This window comes from Eretmochelys imbricata, chromosome 14 (genome assembly GCF_965152235.1).
Source record: "Eretmochelys imbricata isolate rEreImb1 chromosome 14, rEreImb1.hap1, whole genome shotgun sequence".
Classification (NCBI taxonomy): Eukaryota; Metazoa; Chordata; order Testudines; family Cheloniidae; genus Eretmochelys; species Eretmochelys imbricata.
The window spans coordinates 40,001,247-40,016,217 of NC_135585.1; the positions used below are offsets into that span (position 1 = coordinate 40,001,247).

At 47.2% G+C, this 14,971-nt stretch overlaps 1 protein-coding gene across 1 annotated transcript; it reads right to left on the reverse strand.

Moving 5' to 3' along the window:
* Positions 1 to 13,783: 13,783 nt before the first annotated feature.
* On the reverse strand, positions 13,784 to 14,752 carry LOC144275156 (olfactory receptor 10A7-like). Its single transcript, XM_077834306.1, has one exon. The coding sequence runs from the start codon at positions 14,747 to 14,749 to the stop codon at positions 13,784 to 13,786; it is 966 nt and encodes a 321-aa protein (XP_077690432.1). The 5' UTR covers positions 14,750 to 14,752.
* Between the last annotated feature and the right edge of the window lie 219 nt (positions 14,753 to 14,971).

The window sequence follows — 14,971 nt, forward strand, 5'->3', positions numbered from 1 at the left end:
TGCTGTAAATTTGTTTGTAACCCAGAAATCAACTCACAGAGAGTAACAAAGGAAATGATTAGCGACCAGGCGGACATTGAAGATCATCACAATCTATTGTCTGGCAAGGCAGGGACGAACCCGATGACTCACCTGGCAGAAGACCACACCAGGGAATTACTCAACCCTGTGACTCAGCAATGCCCTCCCGCCCCCGCCAGACATGCTTGCACTTGTCTTCCAGAGCACATGGCTAAGATATTAAATGGAACACAGGGGCACCAAAGTTTGTCCTTTCTCCTCCCCACACCTAGACTGAAGGCAATGGGAATGCTGGAGCTCGGGAGACTGGTCCCAGGCTCGGAAGAAAGCCTGTGTAAGAAAAACTGTTCCCAACCTTCAATATGCAGTAGGGTGAAAAAAACTGCTTAAACTAGATATTGTCTAGGTTTAGAGTCTTGACTGCCTGCTTATCTTTTATTTACTTTTGGTAACTTATCACTTTTAACCTCTTCAAATCTATCTTTGGTAGTCAATAAACTTACTTTTATGTTTATTCTTACCAATGAGTTTGTCTGAAGTGTTTGGTAAATCTGCTCAGGTAACAAGGCCTGTGCATGTCCACTTTCCCTTGAAGTAAGTGGCAAATCAATTAATACATTTGCAATGTTCAAGAAAGGATCTTGAACAGTGCAGGACAGTATATTCCTGAGGCACAAGGCTGGGAGCTGGGGGGAGCTGGTTGGTGCCTTTCTCTGTGAGATTTCATGAGTGACTCTGGGAGCACTCAGACAAGCTAGCTGGGTGTGGGGCTTCACATGCTGCTGGACTGAGTGATAGCACCTGGAGGGGTTTGCTGCATGTCACCAGCACAGCATTGTGAGAGACACCCCAGGCTAGTGAGTTCAGGGGGCACAGCGGTCCCACAATTCCAGGTCATACCCCCCACCTGGTTAAATATTAAACACATAGGGGAAACGGAGGCACACACAATATTCACACAAAACAGGAGGAAAAATTCCCACTTTGTCACATCTCTTCCCCCTTCGAGACTGAACTGAGTGGGGTCACTTCAACCGGTGACCTGGGGAAATTCAGGCACCCCTTTCCATGAGAAAGCATCTGCTGTAAGATTTGCACTCCCATTAACATGGATCACTTCCATATCATAATCCTGGAGGATCAGACTCCATCTCAAAAACTTGGCATTAGCCCCTTTCATTTGATTCAGCCATGCCAGGGGAGAGTGGTCAGTATACACAGTAAAGCGACCCCCCGCTATATATGGCTGCAACATTTTAAGAGCCCACACCATGGCCAGGCTTTCCTTCTCATTGGTGGCCTAGTTCTGCTCCTGGGGAAGCCATTTCTTGCTCAGGTATACAATCGGGTGTCTCTCCCCCTTTAGCACAGCTAGACACCAGGGCAATTAGAAGAGCACACCGAGGCGCACTGCGCATCAGAGAGGCTTTGAAAAACAGTTTCATGACTGACCAGACTACGGTGTGACAGTTGTGTATGTTTGTCCTTGATGGAAACCCACCCCCTTTGGTAAATGTACTTCCCTGTATACCAATCCCCCTCCCACCTTCGACCACAGCTGGCACAGGAAATAAAGACCCTATTGTTCTGAATTCATTCTTTATTTGTTTAAAAAAAAAAGGAGATCACTGACAACGCTGACTAGTAAAAGGAAACCCGGGCGTACAAAAGGAAACCCGGGCGTTCATAATGGGGTGGAGTGGGGGAAGAGGGAAGGACAAGGCCACATTGCTTATTATAGACACACTACAAATCAAAGCTGTTTGAATGACAGCCTTCTGTTGCTTGGGCCATCCCCTGGAGTCGAGTGGCAGGGTGCCCAGAGCCTCCCCCCACCCACCTCCTTGGGCCTCTGGGTGAGGAGGATATGAAACTTGGTGAGGAGGGTGGGCACTTACACAATGGATGCAGCGGGGGTCTGTACTCTAGTTGCCTTTCCTGCAGCTTCACCAGATGCCTCATCATGTCCGTTTGCTCCCCCATTTAGCCTCAGTATCTCCTCCTGCGTGTTCCAATCACGCTCGCTATATGCTTTCCTGGCCTCTGCCACTGAATGTCTCCATGCATTTTCAGCTGTGCCCTATCAGTGCAGAAAGACTGCATGAGATCTGAAAACATGTAATCGCGAGTGCGTTTTTTTCGCCTTCTCATCTGCGATAACCTAGGGATGGAGTTGGTGCAGGGAGCATAGAAGCATTTGCAGCTGCAGGGAGGGGGGAAGGGAGAGTAGACTTTTAAAAAGATACATTTCTGAAAACAAAAGGGAAACTCTTTCACAGTGAATCAAGCAATTCACAGCGGAGAGCACATGTTTTTTAGGTACAAGGTCACATTTTGCCTTTTATATTGAGCGCCTGCCGGTATGGTGACACATCACATACAGCTGGGCAACAGCATTCGTTTTGCAGGCAGCCATGGTAAGCCAAAGGGTACGCGGGGTTGGCTTCTTCTGCGTTCATAACATGTGGGAATGGTTTGAAAGTGCAGCGCCCTCCTTTCCTATAGCAACCAATGCTGGTTGGGGTTGCCATTTAGAAGGAGGGGCTGCATTTTTGGGGTGGATGTGCAGCAGCACCCCCCGTCCCACCCCCCAGGGAGGCTATACTTCGTGATGATCCCTTTTAGCCAAGCGCAAACAGCCCAGCATGACCAGGGTCTAATGTGTTGGGGCTCACCACACAGAGGGGATTATTGGTCCCTTACAAAACTTCCCCTATTTCAACCATGAATGATATCACTCTCCTGAGGCTGACAAAGAAAGATAAAGACCAAATGTTGCATGAATGCGACCAAAACCCAGGACCATTTGCTGCCATATTTTGTGCTGCAATGATTCCAGACCACTTGCTACTGGCTTGGCATGGTAAAGTGTCCTACCGTGGAGGATGAAATAAGGCAGCCCTCCCCAGAAACCTTCTTCAAAGGCTTTCAGAGTTCCTCCAGGAGAGCTTCCTGGAGATGTCCCTGGAGGATTCCTGCTCCATCCCCAGACACGTTAACAGATTTTTCCATTAGCTGTACTGGCCGCAAATGCATCCCAATTGTTCAAGGCAAATCAAACATGAAACACAATTACTTTTAACCCCTGTAGTGTCCTTACAAATGTGCACTCACCAGAGGTGCCTTCTCTGCCTTCAGGGTCCGGGAACAACAGACCCTAGGAGTGTATTGGCTCCAGGCTGAGGAAAAGGTCCTGGCTGCCAGGAAGAATGCATTCTCCGCTTGTCTGCTTTGCATTCTCCTCCTCTTCTTCCTCTTCCTCATCCACAAAATCCTCCTCCGTGTTGGGGTACTGGTAGGGTCCCCCATAGAATGGCACACAGCTGATCATAGAAGTGGCATGTCTGGGGCTGTGACCCAGAGTGACCGTTTGCCTCCTTTGTCTTGCTTTTGGGAGGCTTGCCTGAGCTCCTTAATTTTCACAAAACACTGATGTGCATTCCTGGTCTAGCCTCTCTCCACCATGCCCTGGGTGATTTTGGCATATATATCAGCATTTCTTCTGCTGGATGGGAGTTCTGCCTGCACAGATTCTTCTCCCCATACGGCAATCAGATCCAGTGTCTCAAGTTCACTCCATGCTGGAGTTTGTTTGCAATTCTGGGACTGTATGGTCACCTGTTCTCTTGAGCTTGCCAAGCTGACCAAACAGGAAATGAAATTCAAAAGTTCCCGGTGCTTTTCCTGTGTACCTGGCTAGTGCAGCGGAGTTGAAAGTGCAGCCCAGAGTGATCACATTGGAGCACTCTGGGATACCTCCTGGAGGCTAATACCATTGAATTGCACAGTGCTTCATCTACACTACCCCAAATTTGACTCAGGAAGGTCGATTTTAGTGCTACTCCCCTCGTTGGGAAGGAGTACAGCAGTCGATTTTAAGAGCCCTTTAGGTCAGTGTAACGGGGTTGGTTGTGTAGACACATTCATTATAAAATCGACCTAATGCAGCTAAATTCGACCTAACCTCATAGTTAACCTCGTAGCCTTGGTTCCCTGCAGAATGGGCATCTCAGGGCCTTTCCCCATTTACCCATCAGTGGGTCCTCTTGCCCCTCCTCTTCGCGATCTCCAGCTCATGCTTTTGCTGCTTCTCCTGCTGTTCTAGCTTAGGCTTTTGCTGCTTCTCTTTGTCCTCTACCTCCTGTGCTCTCAGCTACAACTCCAACTGGTTCAAATCTACTGATGGGGAACCAGGTCGTGAAGACCCCCTGCTGGATGTGAAACCAGGTCTGATAAATGACCTGGTTTGCTCTGGCTGCGGTCTCTGCTGCTCCCAGACTCTGTTGGGCCTGGAACCTGCTATTTAGACTGGTCCTCCTTCTCTAGCCATGCAATCAGCCATGCCTTTTTGAGCTTCCCAATGCTTAAGCCTCTCTCCCTACCCAGGTTTGCAATGTTCTACTTAGAGAGATGGTTATAGGCCATTTCCTCGCTCTTTCCTTTAACTTCCCTTGTTTTACCGCTGCCAGTCACTTACTGCAAGGCCCTTCTGGTGCCTTCAGCAGCCAACCGTCTACTGGGTGCATTCGCCAACCATACTTGCTACCACCTGTCATGGATCCACAGGTCTGGTGCTCTTGAATGGCTCTGGAACAGTACCTGGGAGGGCCCCTGTAGTGTGTCAGCCCACTTAAGGTCACACTCTCATTAGGGTATACCTCTTGGCTTCACCACCTCTGGGGACCCAACTTAGGAACCCCTGCTTCTCACTGTGAGCTCCCCTCAGGGAGTCCACCTGAATTGGATCCCTGGGGAAGACTTGCACACCGAAAAGGAGCAATGCACCCCCAACTTCCTGACTCTGGAGTGACTCTCAGCCAGCCTTGTAAAAGCAGAAGGGTTTATGAGATGTCTGGAACACAGCGTAGAAAGACCCTCGTTGTCATATAGAATGGAAAGTTACAGCAGAGCCCACCCGGGTCAGTCCCAGAGCCCTCTGACCCCTCTGTAGTCCCAGTCCAGAAGCTTCTCCCTGTCTCCAACAGCCCACATTTAAGAACCCCACCTGGCCCCTCCCCAGTCCGTTGTCCTCCAGCTGGTCACACCCAGCTGGCTTCCTGTGGAGGATAGGCCATCCATGGTCATTTGTTGCTGGGCGCCCCATGTCTGGGCAATTGGAGTGGCCATTGTCTTCTGGGAGTCTCCATGGGCATGGGGACTCAGGCAGCTAGGCGTCGGTTACCACCTGTGTCCCTGAGACTTTGCAAAGCATAAACAGCCTCTTCCCCCACCTAATTAAATATGCACCACATAGGGGAAACTGGGGCACAGACAATATTCATATGAAACTGTCTGAATTTGATTTCAAGACTTTATTATCTAACACAGAGAATCAAAGAACAGGGGATATACACAGGGATTTACTTTGATGGTTAGTGGATTTTGTGCCTTACAAAATGTCAGCTCTGTGCATTTTCAGACACTGTGCACCCTTCTCACATGGAGTGAACTGCCAGCACCATGATGAAAAAGACCATCATACTGCGTGTGTATCAGTGCTGAACATTGGAGAGTGACAGAGCTGTCCACAATGGCACTTTCCTGCAAGTTGTATTACATGGGCACAGCGGGGGACCACGAAAACTGTCTCAGTATCTCTCTACAGATCATCTCCAACTCCTTTTCACTTTAGTTCTGAGATTTTTCAATGGGACTTTTCAACTTAATTGAATCACCCAGGCAGCTTTGAAAACCTCAGGCTAAGTTATCTCAGCGTCTCTGCACGTTTTTGTGAAAGTCACATTTGCTGACTGCTTTGCACAAGGCTTCCTTGACCTCTCTGTTTCTCAAGCTGTAGATGAGGGGGTTGACCAGGGGAGTCAGGACCAGGTAGCAAAGAGAGAGTACTTTGTTCAGGTCTCCCAGTGTATCACGTTTCGGTAGCATGTAGACAATCATTATTGTTCCATCGAAAATTGTCACGACGATGAGGTGAGGGGAGCAGGTGGAAAACGCCTTCTGCCTCCTGGTGGTGGAAGGGATTCTCAGGATGGTGGTGACGATACACGTGTAGCACATCAGGGTTAGTAGGAATGGAGGCAGGGTGAATACACAGGCAAGTGTGATATAAAACCAAGTTAGGAAAAGTCAGGCTGTGAGCAGGAGTCAGGCCTTGTCACAAAACATGCCTACTTGCAAGTTCACAGAGCCTGGCAAGAACAGGGCTGGCATTGCCAAAACAGAAAGATTCCTCAGAAGTGCTAAACACAGGACACTCATGTAAACTCATTCCAGAAGGGTGGTACCAGAACACCTTGACACCAAGTATGGTGTAAATACACTCCCTGAAGATAACAGAGACACACTGATGCCTCCTAAAGATAAGGTCAGGATAACAGGGTGATGGATAGAGATAGTTTGATGGAACCAACAAGTACAAGGTAAAGTGGTAAGTAGCCACGTTAGAGGGGCAATTGGTAACTTGTTTGTATCACTGTATAAAAGAGGGGTCAGAGAGAGGGTGTATTGGCCCGGCTGAAGGGGGAGCGAAGAGCCCACTGCTCACTGAGCCGAGACTATTGTAATGGGTGTACATGGGTTAGCGTACCGGTAGCACGTATAGAACACTAGGACTATGCTTCATTGGCAATAAACCTGGCCGAGTGTCGTCGCCACCGAGTCGAGCCTGTGGTCTTCTTGGGCAGTTCGACTGGAGTCTGCTGGACCATCTATCGGCACAGAGCTGGTGCAGCTCACAGAGAGAACACAGACACAGCCAGGGGTGGCTCTACCGATTTTGCCACCCCAAGCAGTCGCCGCCGAATTGCTGCCGCGCCCAGAAGAGAGGCAGAGCTGCTGCCGAATGGCCGCCGAGGGACACGGACGGCCGCCTCGTTCTGAATGCCGCCCCAAGCACCTGCTTGGAAAGCTGGTGCCTGGAGCCAGCCCTGCACACAGTCAACAAGTGACAACAGCCTTCAGTGGAAGAATAGCGTGCGTAACAATGGCTAACATGACTCCGGCTTACCTGGTTGGGTGCTGAAGCCATGCAGTTTAACAAACACACAGGAAAGTGAATATAAAGTAAATTTAATCCATAATTTGCAAATGAAAGATTTGGAAAGAAAGATGCATCTCTCACACACTCACATCCCCAGTGGAAATATTTCTCCGAAGGAACTTTGATGTTATTAGTAATTACTAATGTTTGTTTATTTAACAATATTCTCAACCATCTGATGAGCAGGAGCAGAATTCAGGGTCTTGCAGATTGGTTTCCCATGGGAGGAGAATTCAGTGATGTGGAGTCTGGGTAATTGCTGAAGGTAACTTGTTTGTTTTTACACTATATACACCAGTCCTGGAGCAGAGGTGGCCACAGACAAAATGCAGGGACTCCCCTCTTTTAGGGATCTCAGCCCATACACCAGGAGCAGGACTAGCATGCAAGGACCTTCCCCCACACGATACTTTTATCCCAGGACACTAAGGTGAAAGCTGGGTCATCACCAGCAAGTGGGAGCTGGGCAAGACAGGTTACTTCTCACTATGATCACTCTGACGAGTGTTGCATGCTTGTCTCTAATGCTTTTGCATCATGAACTAACTGTTCAGATATTTTCAATGCAACAGCCCTCTGGACTGTATCGTAATAGCTATTGCAATAGCTTCTCTATAGTTCCAGTGTGGTTCCTGGGATGTGCCCGATGGGTTGCCTGACCATTCTGTGTGTTGGATTCTCATTTCTGAGAGGTTCCTGCCTCTCAAATAAATTGTTTACAATGGGAAAGAAAATGTCCAGCCGTCTCAGTCCTGAGGCCACTGGTGTTATACATAGATCCCAGTTTTGGGGAAAACCCTGTTTGAAAGTAAACTTCTTCGGTTTTCTGATCTCTTTGATTTGGCCAATGTTCATCCCAAGTGGCACTGAGGAGTTCTCAAAACTGTACCTGCAAAAATGTCAGAGAGATTGTAGAGATGACAGTTTTGAAAAAGTTTTCCATAAATGTGTCCTTTGATAGTCTGCTCTTTTGGAGCCCCTGCCTGGTTACAGAATGGAACCTAGACATTTGGAGGCTGCCTAACTAGTCTCCACTATCCCTGGTCCACCTGACTCAAGAGATAGGGAACGGGACAATGTATTCGAATTCACATCCTAATTGAAATAGCAGATGTGGTGAAAAGCAGCAGTAAGTACAGATTTCAGAGAGGTAGCCGTGTTAGTCTGTATCAGCAAAAAGAACAAGGAGTACTTGTAGCACCTTAGAGACTAACACATTTATTTGAGCATAAGATTTTGTGGGCTAAAACCCACTTCATCGGATGCATGCAGTGGAAAATACAGTAGGAAGATAGATAGATAGATAGATAGATAGATAGATAGATAGATAGATAGACAGACACAGAGAACATGAAAAAATGGGTGTTGCCATGCACACTATAACGAGTGATCAGTTAAGGTGAGCTATTAACAGCAGGAGAAAAAAAAACTTTTTGTAGTGATAATCAAGATGGCACATTTCCCACAGTTGACAAGGAGGTGTGAGAAACAGTGTGGGGTGTGTGTGTGTGTGTGTGTGGAAATAAACATGGGGAAATAGTTTTACTTTGTGTAATGACCCATTCACTCCCAGTCTTTATTCAAGCCTAATTTAATGGTGTCCAGTTGGCAAATTAATTCCAATTCAGCAGTCTCTCGTAGAAGTCTATTTTTGAAGTCTTTTTTGTTGCAATATTGCGACTTTTAGGTCTGTAATCGAGTGACCAGGAAGATTGAAGTGTTCTCCGACTGGTTTTTGAATGTTATAATTCTTGACATCAGATTTGTGTCCATTTATTCTTTTACGTAGAGACTATCCGGTTTGGCCAATGTACATGGCTCAGGGGCATTGCTGGCACATAATGGCATATATCACATTGGTAGATGTGCAGGTGAACGAGCCTCTGATGGTGTGGCTGATGTGATTAGGTCCTATGACGGTATCCCCTGAATAGATATGTGGACACAGTTGGCAACGGGCTTTGTTGCAAGGATAGGTTCCTGGGTTAGTGGTTTTGTTTTGTGGTGTGTGGTTGCTGGTGAGTATTTGCTTTAGGTTGCGGGTGCTGTCTGTAAGCAAGTATTAGTGATTTCAATTCTGTTGGCTTGCAACAAGACTCTCAGTTGAGTCTTACTCAACTCTATTATTACACAGTACAGAAAAGAAGGGTCAACTAGTGTTTAGTACCCTTCAGCTAAGCTCACACCACGAACTACCTGTTCACACCCTCTCTCAATTCCACTGGGCTTTGGCACCCACGTCCCCTGCTTAGCGAATGAAGTTTAGTTGAGGGTGAGTCCCTCTATCAGGAGATGCCAAGCACAGTTCTGTTGCCCTTGATCCCCACAACAAGGATACACAATCCTTTATTACCCCTGCCCCAATAACAAAGTGACTTGTGATCCACCACCACCAAAAGTCATTATCTGGGTAAGAGGCAAAGAGTCCTGTGGCAACTTTTGGACTAACAGATGTATTGGAGCATAAGCTTTCGTGGGTGAATACCCACTTCGTCGGATGCATGCTGGGCAAAGCATTCCCATCATGCCTAGGCAGAGTGGGCGTGTCTATGCAAACAAGGTCAGTTCATGAAATCTTCTTCCCCAGCTCACTGCGAGAGGTCAGGGAAGAGTTCATGCAGACCTTGCTTACATTTATAAAGGGGGGGGAAATCCCACTGGGGAAAATATTTGACATAATGGTGAAACACTATATCATTGGTTCCCAAACTGGGGGGGCATCCCCCCTGGGGGGGCATGAAGAAATTCCAAGGGGGCACGAGGCGGCCCGGCCCTTGAGCTCCAGTCTGGGGAGGCGAGCCCCTGCCCCCTCCCCTCCTGCCCACCCTCCCCCACAGTTACGCCGCCGTGCGGGCAGCGCAGCTTGCACCCGCCCACCTCCCAGGCTTTCCAATAAGCCAGTTCTGCCACTCTGAGCAGCCTGATAAGGGGGCTGGGAGCAGGGCGAGGGAGGTTGGATAAGGGGCAGGAGGTCCCGGCGGAGCAGTCTGGGGAAAGGGAGCAGTAGGATGGGGCGGAGGTTCTGGGGGGAACAGGAACGGTCAGGAGTCAGAGAGCGGGGGGATTGGATGGGGGTGGGGTCCTGGGAGGGAGGTTAGGGAAGGGGGGTCCTGGGAGGGCGTGGTCAGGGGACAAGGAACAGGGCGGGTTGGATGAAGGTAAAGGAGAGGTGGGGGGGCATGAGGGTGTCTCAAAAATTAAAAAGGGGGTGTGATGCCAAAAAGTTTGGGAACCACTGCACTAGGTGATGGCCTGTTAAAACCTACTGCCCCTATAATAATAAAAAGAACAGGAGGACTTGTGGCACCTTAGAGACTAACAAATTTATTAGCGCATAAGCTTTCGTCAGCTACAGCTCACTTCATCGGAGGCATCTGATGAAGCTCACGGAAGCTTATGCTCTAATAAATTTGTGAGTCTCTAAGGTGCCACAAGTCCTCCTGTTCTTTTTAAGGATACAGACTAACACGGCTGCTGCTCTGAAACCTATAATAATAAATAATATGAAGCCTTTATCTGCTGCCATCTACTGGACATTTCAGATAATAGCAGCCCAATTCTCCTGCTTAGAATATGCTGCCCTCTAGTGGACACCTTGCAGCATCAATGACCTTTCCTTTTCACATTGAGGACTTTTATCCTGTTCTGAAATATATTGGCCAATATTCCTGAGCTTTCCTCATTTCTTTCAATCTGATTCCCCTAGGGTCGATTACACAGCATGACAGTCTATTGCTCAGTTCTTACCCTCTGCTCTCTTCTGGAGTTAATCACAGTGGATGCTGTATCGACCTCGATGCTCTTGTGTCCCTGTTGGTCATTATTCAGTATAACAGCCCATTTCTTGTCCCGTAACACCTGCTACCATTTCACAATCCTTGGTCCACCATGGTACACTTTTCCCATCTTTAGGAAGTGTTGGTAAGCTAGAACTAGCTAGGCTGGCTGTCTCTGATTCCCTTATTAACACGACTTCAGAATTCCTCAATATCTTCATTTGTACATTGCTCACTCACATTCCTCACTTTGGTTTCTGAAGATATTTCCAGTTCCTTGCATAGCATAGAGGTCCATTGCTCCACAAAATTCTTTCTTCACCATTTACACTGATGCCATCTAATCTGTATTATACAGCTTTACCTCTGTCCACCTCCATTTGCTGGTCATTTGGCAACATAACTTCCTTTTCTTGACTTCCACTTTGGCTGCTATCCACTGGGCAGCACCACTTCACCTTTCCCATTCCTCTACCCTCTAGTGACCCTAAAGAGCATAATCACATCTTGCCTCATTTCTTACCTACTGCTAGGGGTGCGCTGTTCCAAATTAGAGCCACTAGGAACAAAACCAGACAACAGCATGATTGCAAAATTAGCGGCTACAAAAGCACATACAACAATAGCAGTGGCTTTCAAAGGTTTATCAGGGGTTTCCCATCCATCCAGTGCTTTTCTGTTGCTGTGGGGTCTGTTTCCAATGGAAATGCATAATTGAACCTGTAATGGAGCAGAGCTGTCTAAGGCACCTGAGGCTGGCTGGACATGCTGCCCTGAGAACTAGCCCTCTCAGGACGGGCACTCAGTGTAACACGTCCCCTCCCTTTCAACTGCTCTGTGCAGCTGGCAGCAGCAAAGCAGCTGCTGCCCTGCAGAGCCACAGGCCAAGTCCCTCCTCGGTGCCCAGTTGACAGACCCGCCCCCAGGAACGGCCTCAGTTCTACGGGTGCCCTGGCAAAACCCCAGCTGTGTCTGGGCAGTCCCAGTACCCCTGGCTTGTGAGTCTACCTCTTTGTTTGCCCAACCTCCCTGCCTCCAAGGGCCCGGTGAGCCTGGTGCTGGTATTTTGTCAGAGCTGGTCCCAGCCGGGCTAGGCCAGATAAGAGCAATGAAGCTGCTCCTGGTGAAGTGTCCAGAGGGCCTGGCTGTTTGCCTCCAGCCTGTGGGAGTGCAGTGAAGGTGGCTTTGCAGAGGGGTATGATGGCAATAATAACAATTAATATAAACATAAAAATGATTTTGATCAAAAATGGCTTTTTTATGGAAATAAAAAATTCGTTAAAATTGTCTCCATTCTGCCTCATGCCCAGTTAAACTCCATGATAGAAACATGGTTATGGCCACCTCCCTCCCTGGTCCTTCCACTTAGATGGACAACACGGACCTGAGTTCAGGCTGCATTTTCTATTGTGTCCTTAGGAACTTAAGAACTGCAGCAAAAAACATGATGCCACACATTGTGTTCTATTTCCATTTGACTGTCTGAATTAGATTACAAAACTTTATTATCTAACATTGAGAAACAATGAACAGGGAATAGACACAGGGATTTACTTGGATCATTAGTGGATTTTGTGCCTTATACAATGTCAGCTCTGTGCATTTTCAAATGCTGTACACACTCCTCACATAGGGTGAATGTTCAGCCAAGACCGTGAACAAAAATACCATCATCCTGCATAAAAAGAACAGGAGTACTTGTGACACCTTAGAGACTAACAAATATATTTGAGCATAAGCTTTCATGGGCTACAGCCCACTTCATCAGATGCATGCAGTGGAAAATACAGTAGGACGATTTCATATACACAGAGAACATGAAACCGTGGGTGTTACCATACACAATATAACACGAGTGATCAGTTAAAATGAGCTATTACGAGCAGGAGAGGGAGAGGGGGAAGAAAAGCTTTTGTAATGAGAATCAAGATGGGCCATTTCCAGCAGTTGACAAGAACGTGTGAGGAACAGTGGGGGGGGGGGGAAATAAACATGGGGAAATAGTTTTACTTTGTGTAATGACACATCCACTCCCAGTCTTTATGCAAGCCTCATTTAATGGTGTCCAGTTGGCAAATTAATTCCAATTCAGCAGTCTCTCGTAGAAGTCTATTTTTGAAGTCTTTTTTGTTGCAATATTGCGACTTTTAGGTCTGTAATTGAGTGGCCAGAGAGATTGAAGTGTTCTCCGGCTGGTTTTTGAATGTTATCATTCTTGACATCAGATTTGTGTCCATTTATTCTCTTACGTAGAGTCTGTCAGGTTTGGCCAATGTACATGGCAGAGGGGCACTGCTGGCACATGATGGCATATGTCACACTGGTAGATGTGCAGGTGAATGAGCCCTCTGATAGTGTGGCTGATGTGATTAGCCCCTGTGATTGTGTCCCATGAATCGATATGTCCACATATGAATCTGACTGCCTGTGAGATTATCTTCCATTCTAATCGTACAGAGTTGTTCTTTTATCTTTATTTTGTTCTTCTAATAAAGCTCTTTTTTTAAAAGAATCTGATTTTAGGACCCAAAAAACCCAAGGCTGGTCTCTGCTCATCTAGGTTATTCTCAGGCCTCCCCAGGAAGGGAGGTGTAAGGGCTTGGGGGGATATTTTGGGGGAATAGGAACTCCAAGTGGTCCTTTCCCTGAATCTTTGTTAAATCACTTGGTGGTGGCAATGTACCCTCCAAGGGTAAAGAATTTGTGCCTTGGGGAAGTTTTACCCTAAGATGGTAGAAATAAGCTTAGGGGGTCTTTCATGCGGGTCCCCACATCTGTACCCTAGAGTTCAAAGTGGGGTGGGAACCCTGACACATGGAGACAGCACGGAACTGTAAACCGTGGCTCAGTAACTCCATACAGATCATCTCCATTTTTTTTCACAATAGTGATGAGATTTTTAATGGGGGTTTTCAACTCATTTTCACTGGGGGCTGATAGCCTGAGGTTTTCACAGCTGCCTGGGTGATTTAGGCAAAGTTGTTATCTAGGATTCTCTGCCTGTTTTTGTGAAAGCCACATATTTACTGACTGCTTTGCTCAAGGCTTCCTTGACCTCTCTGTTTCTCAGGCTGTAGACGAGTGGGTTAACCAGGGGAGTCAGGACTGTGTAGCAAAGAGAGAGCACCTTGTTTAGGAGGCTTAGTGTCTCATGTTTCGGTAGAATGTAGACGATCATTAGGGTTCCATAGAAAATTGTCACCACAATGAGGTGAGAGGAGCAGGTGGTAAATGCCTTCTGTCTCCCTGTGGTGGAAGGGATTCTCAGGATGGTGGCAATGATACACACATAGGACATCAGGGTTAGTAGAAATGCAGGTAGAGTGAATATACAGGATAGTATGAAATTCAACAATATGATCAGGTGTGAGTCCCCGCAGGAGAGTTTTATCAATGGGATGAGATCACAGTAGAAATGGTCAATTTCATTCGGGCCACAGAATATTAACTGTGACATGAATAATACAAAGATGTCAGTAACCAAACAACCATTTAACCATGACCCAGCAGCCAACTGGAGGCAAAACCTGGTATTCATAAGAGTTGAATAGTGCAGGGGTTTACATATCGCTAAATACCGATCATAAGACATCGCTGCTAGGAGACAGCATTCTGTAGCCGCCAGAGCACAAAAGAAATACAGTTGTGTGATGCAGCCACTGAATGAGACGGTTTTGTCCCCAGTCAGGAGACTGGCCAGCATCCGGGGCAGGATGGTTGAGGTGTAGCAGGTCTCCAGGCAGGACAAGTTCCCCAGGAAGAAGTACATGGGGCTGTGAAGGTGCTGATCAGCAACAACTAGTGCAGTGATGAGCATGTTCCCGAACATAGTTGCCATGTAGATCGCTAAGAACATGAGGAAAAGAAGAATTTTCAGTTCAGGGACATCCCCGAATCCCAGGAGGATAAATTCTGTGACAGCCGTTTGGTTTCTCTGGTTTCTGTCTGCCATGGGTTGAGTCTAGGAATAATAAAGCAAACTATGCAATTGAATTGGAAGAACATAAGAGCTGAAAGCTAATCAAGTGTTAATTAATTCTATAAATATTCAGAAACTCCCCTCCCTCTCCTGGTTACCAGCTGAAGTTTTAAGGCTAAGTGTTGACTTTAGTCAAAGTGCAAGGAGTCACAGTTCAAGAACAGATCTTTTGTATCCATGTAGACAACCCTATGC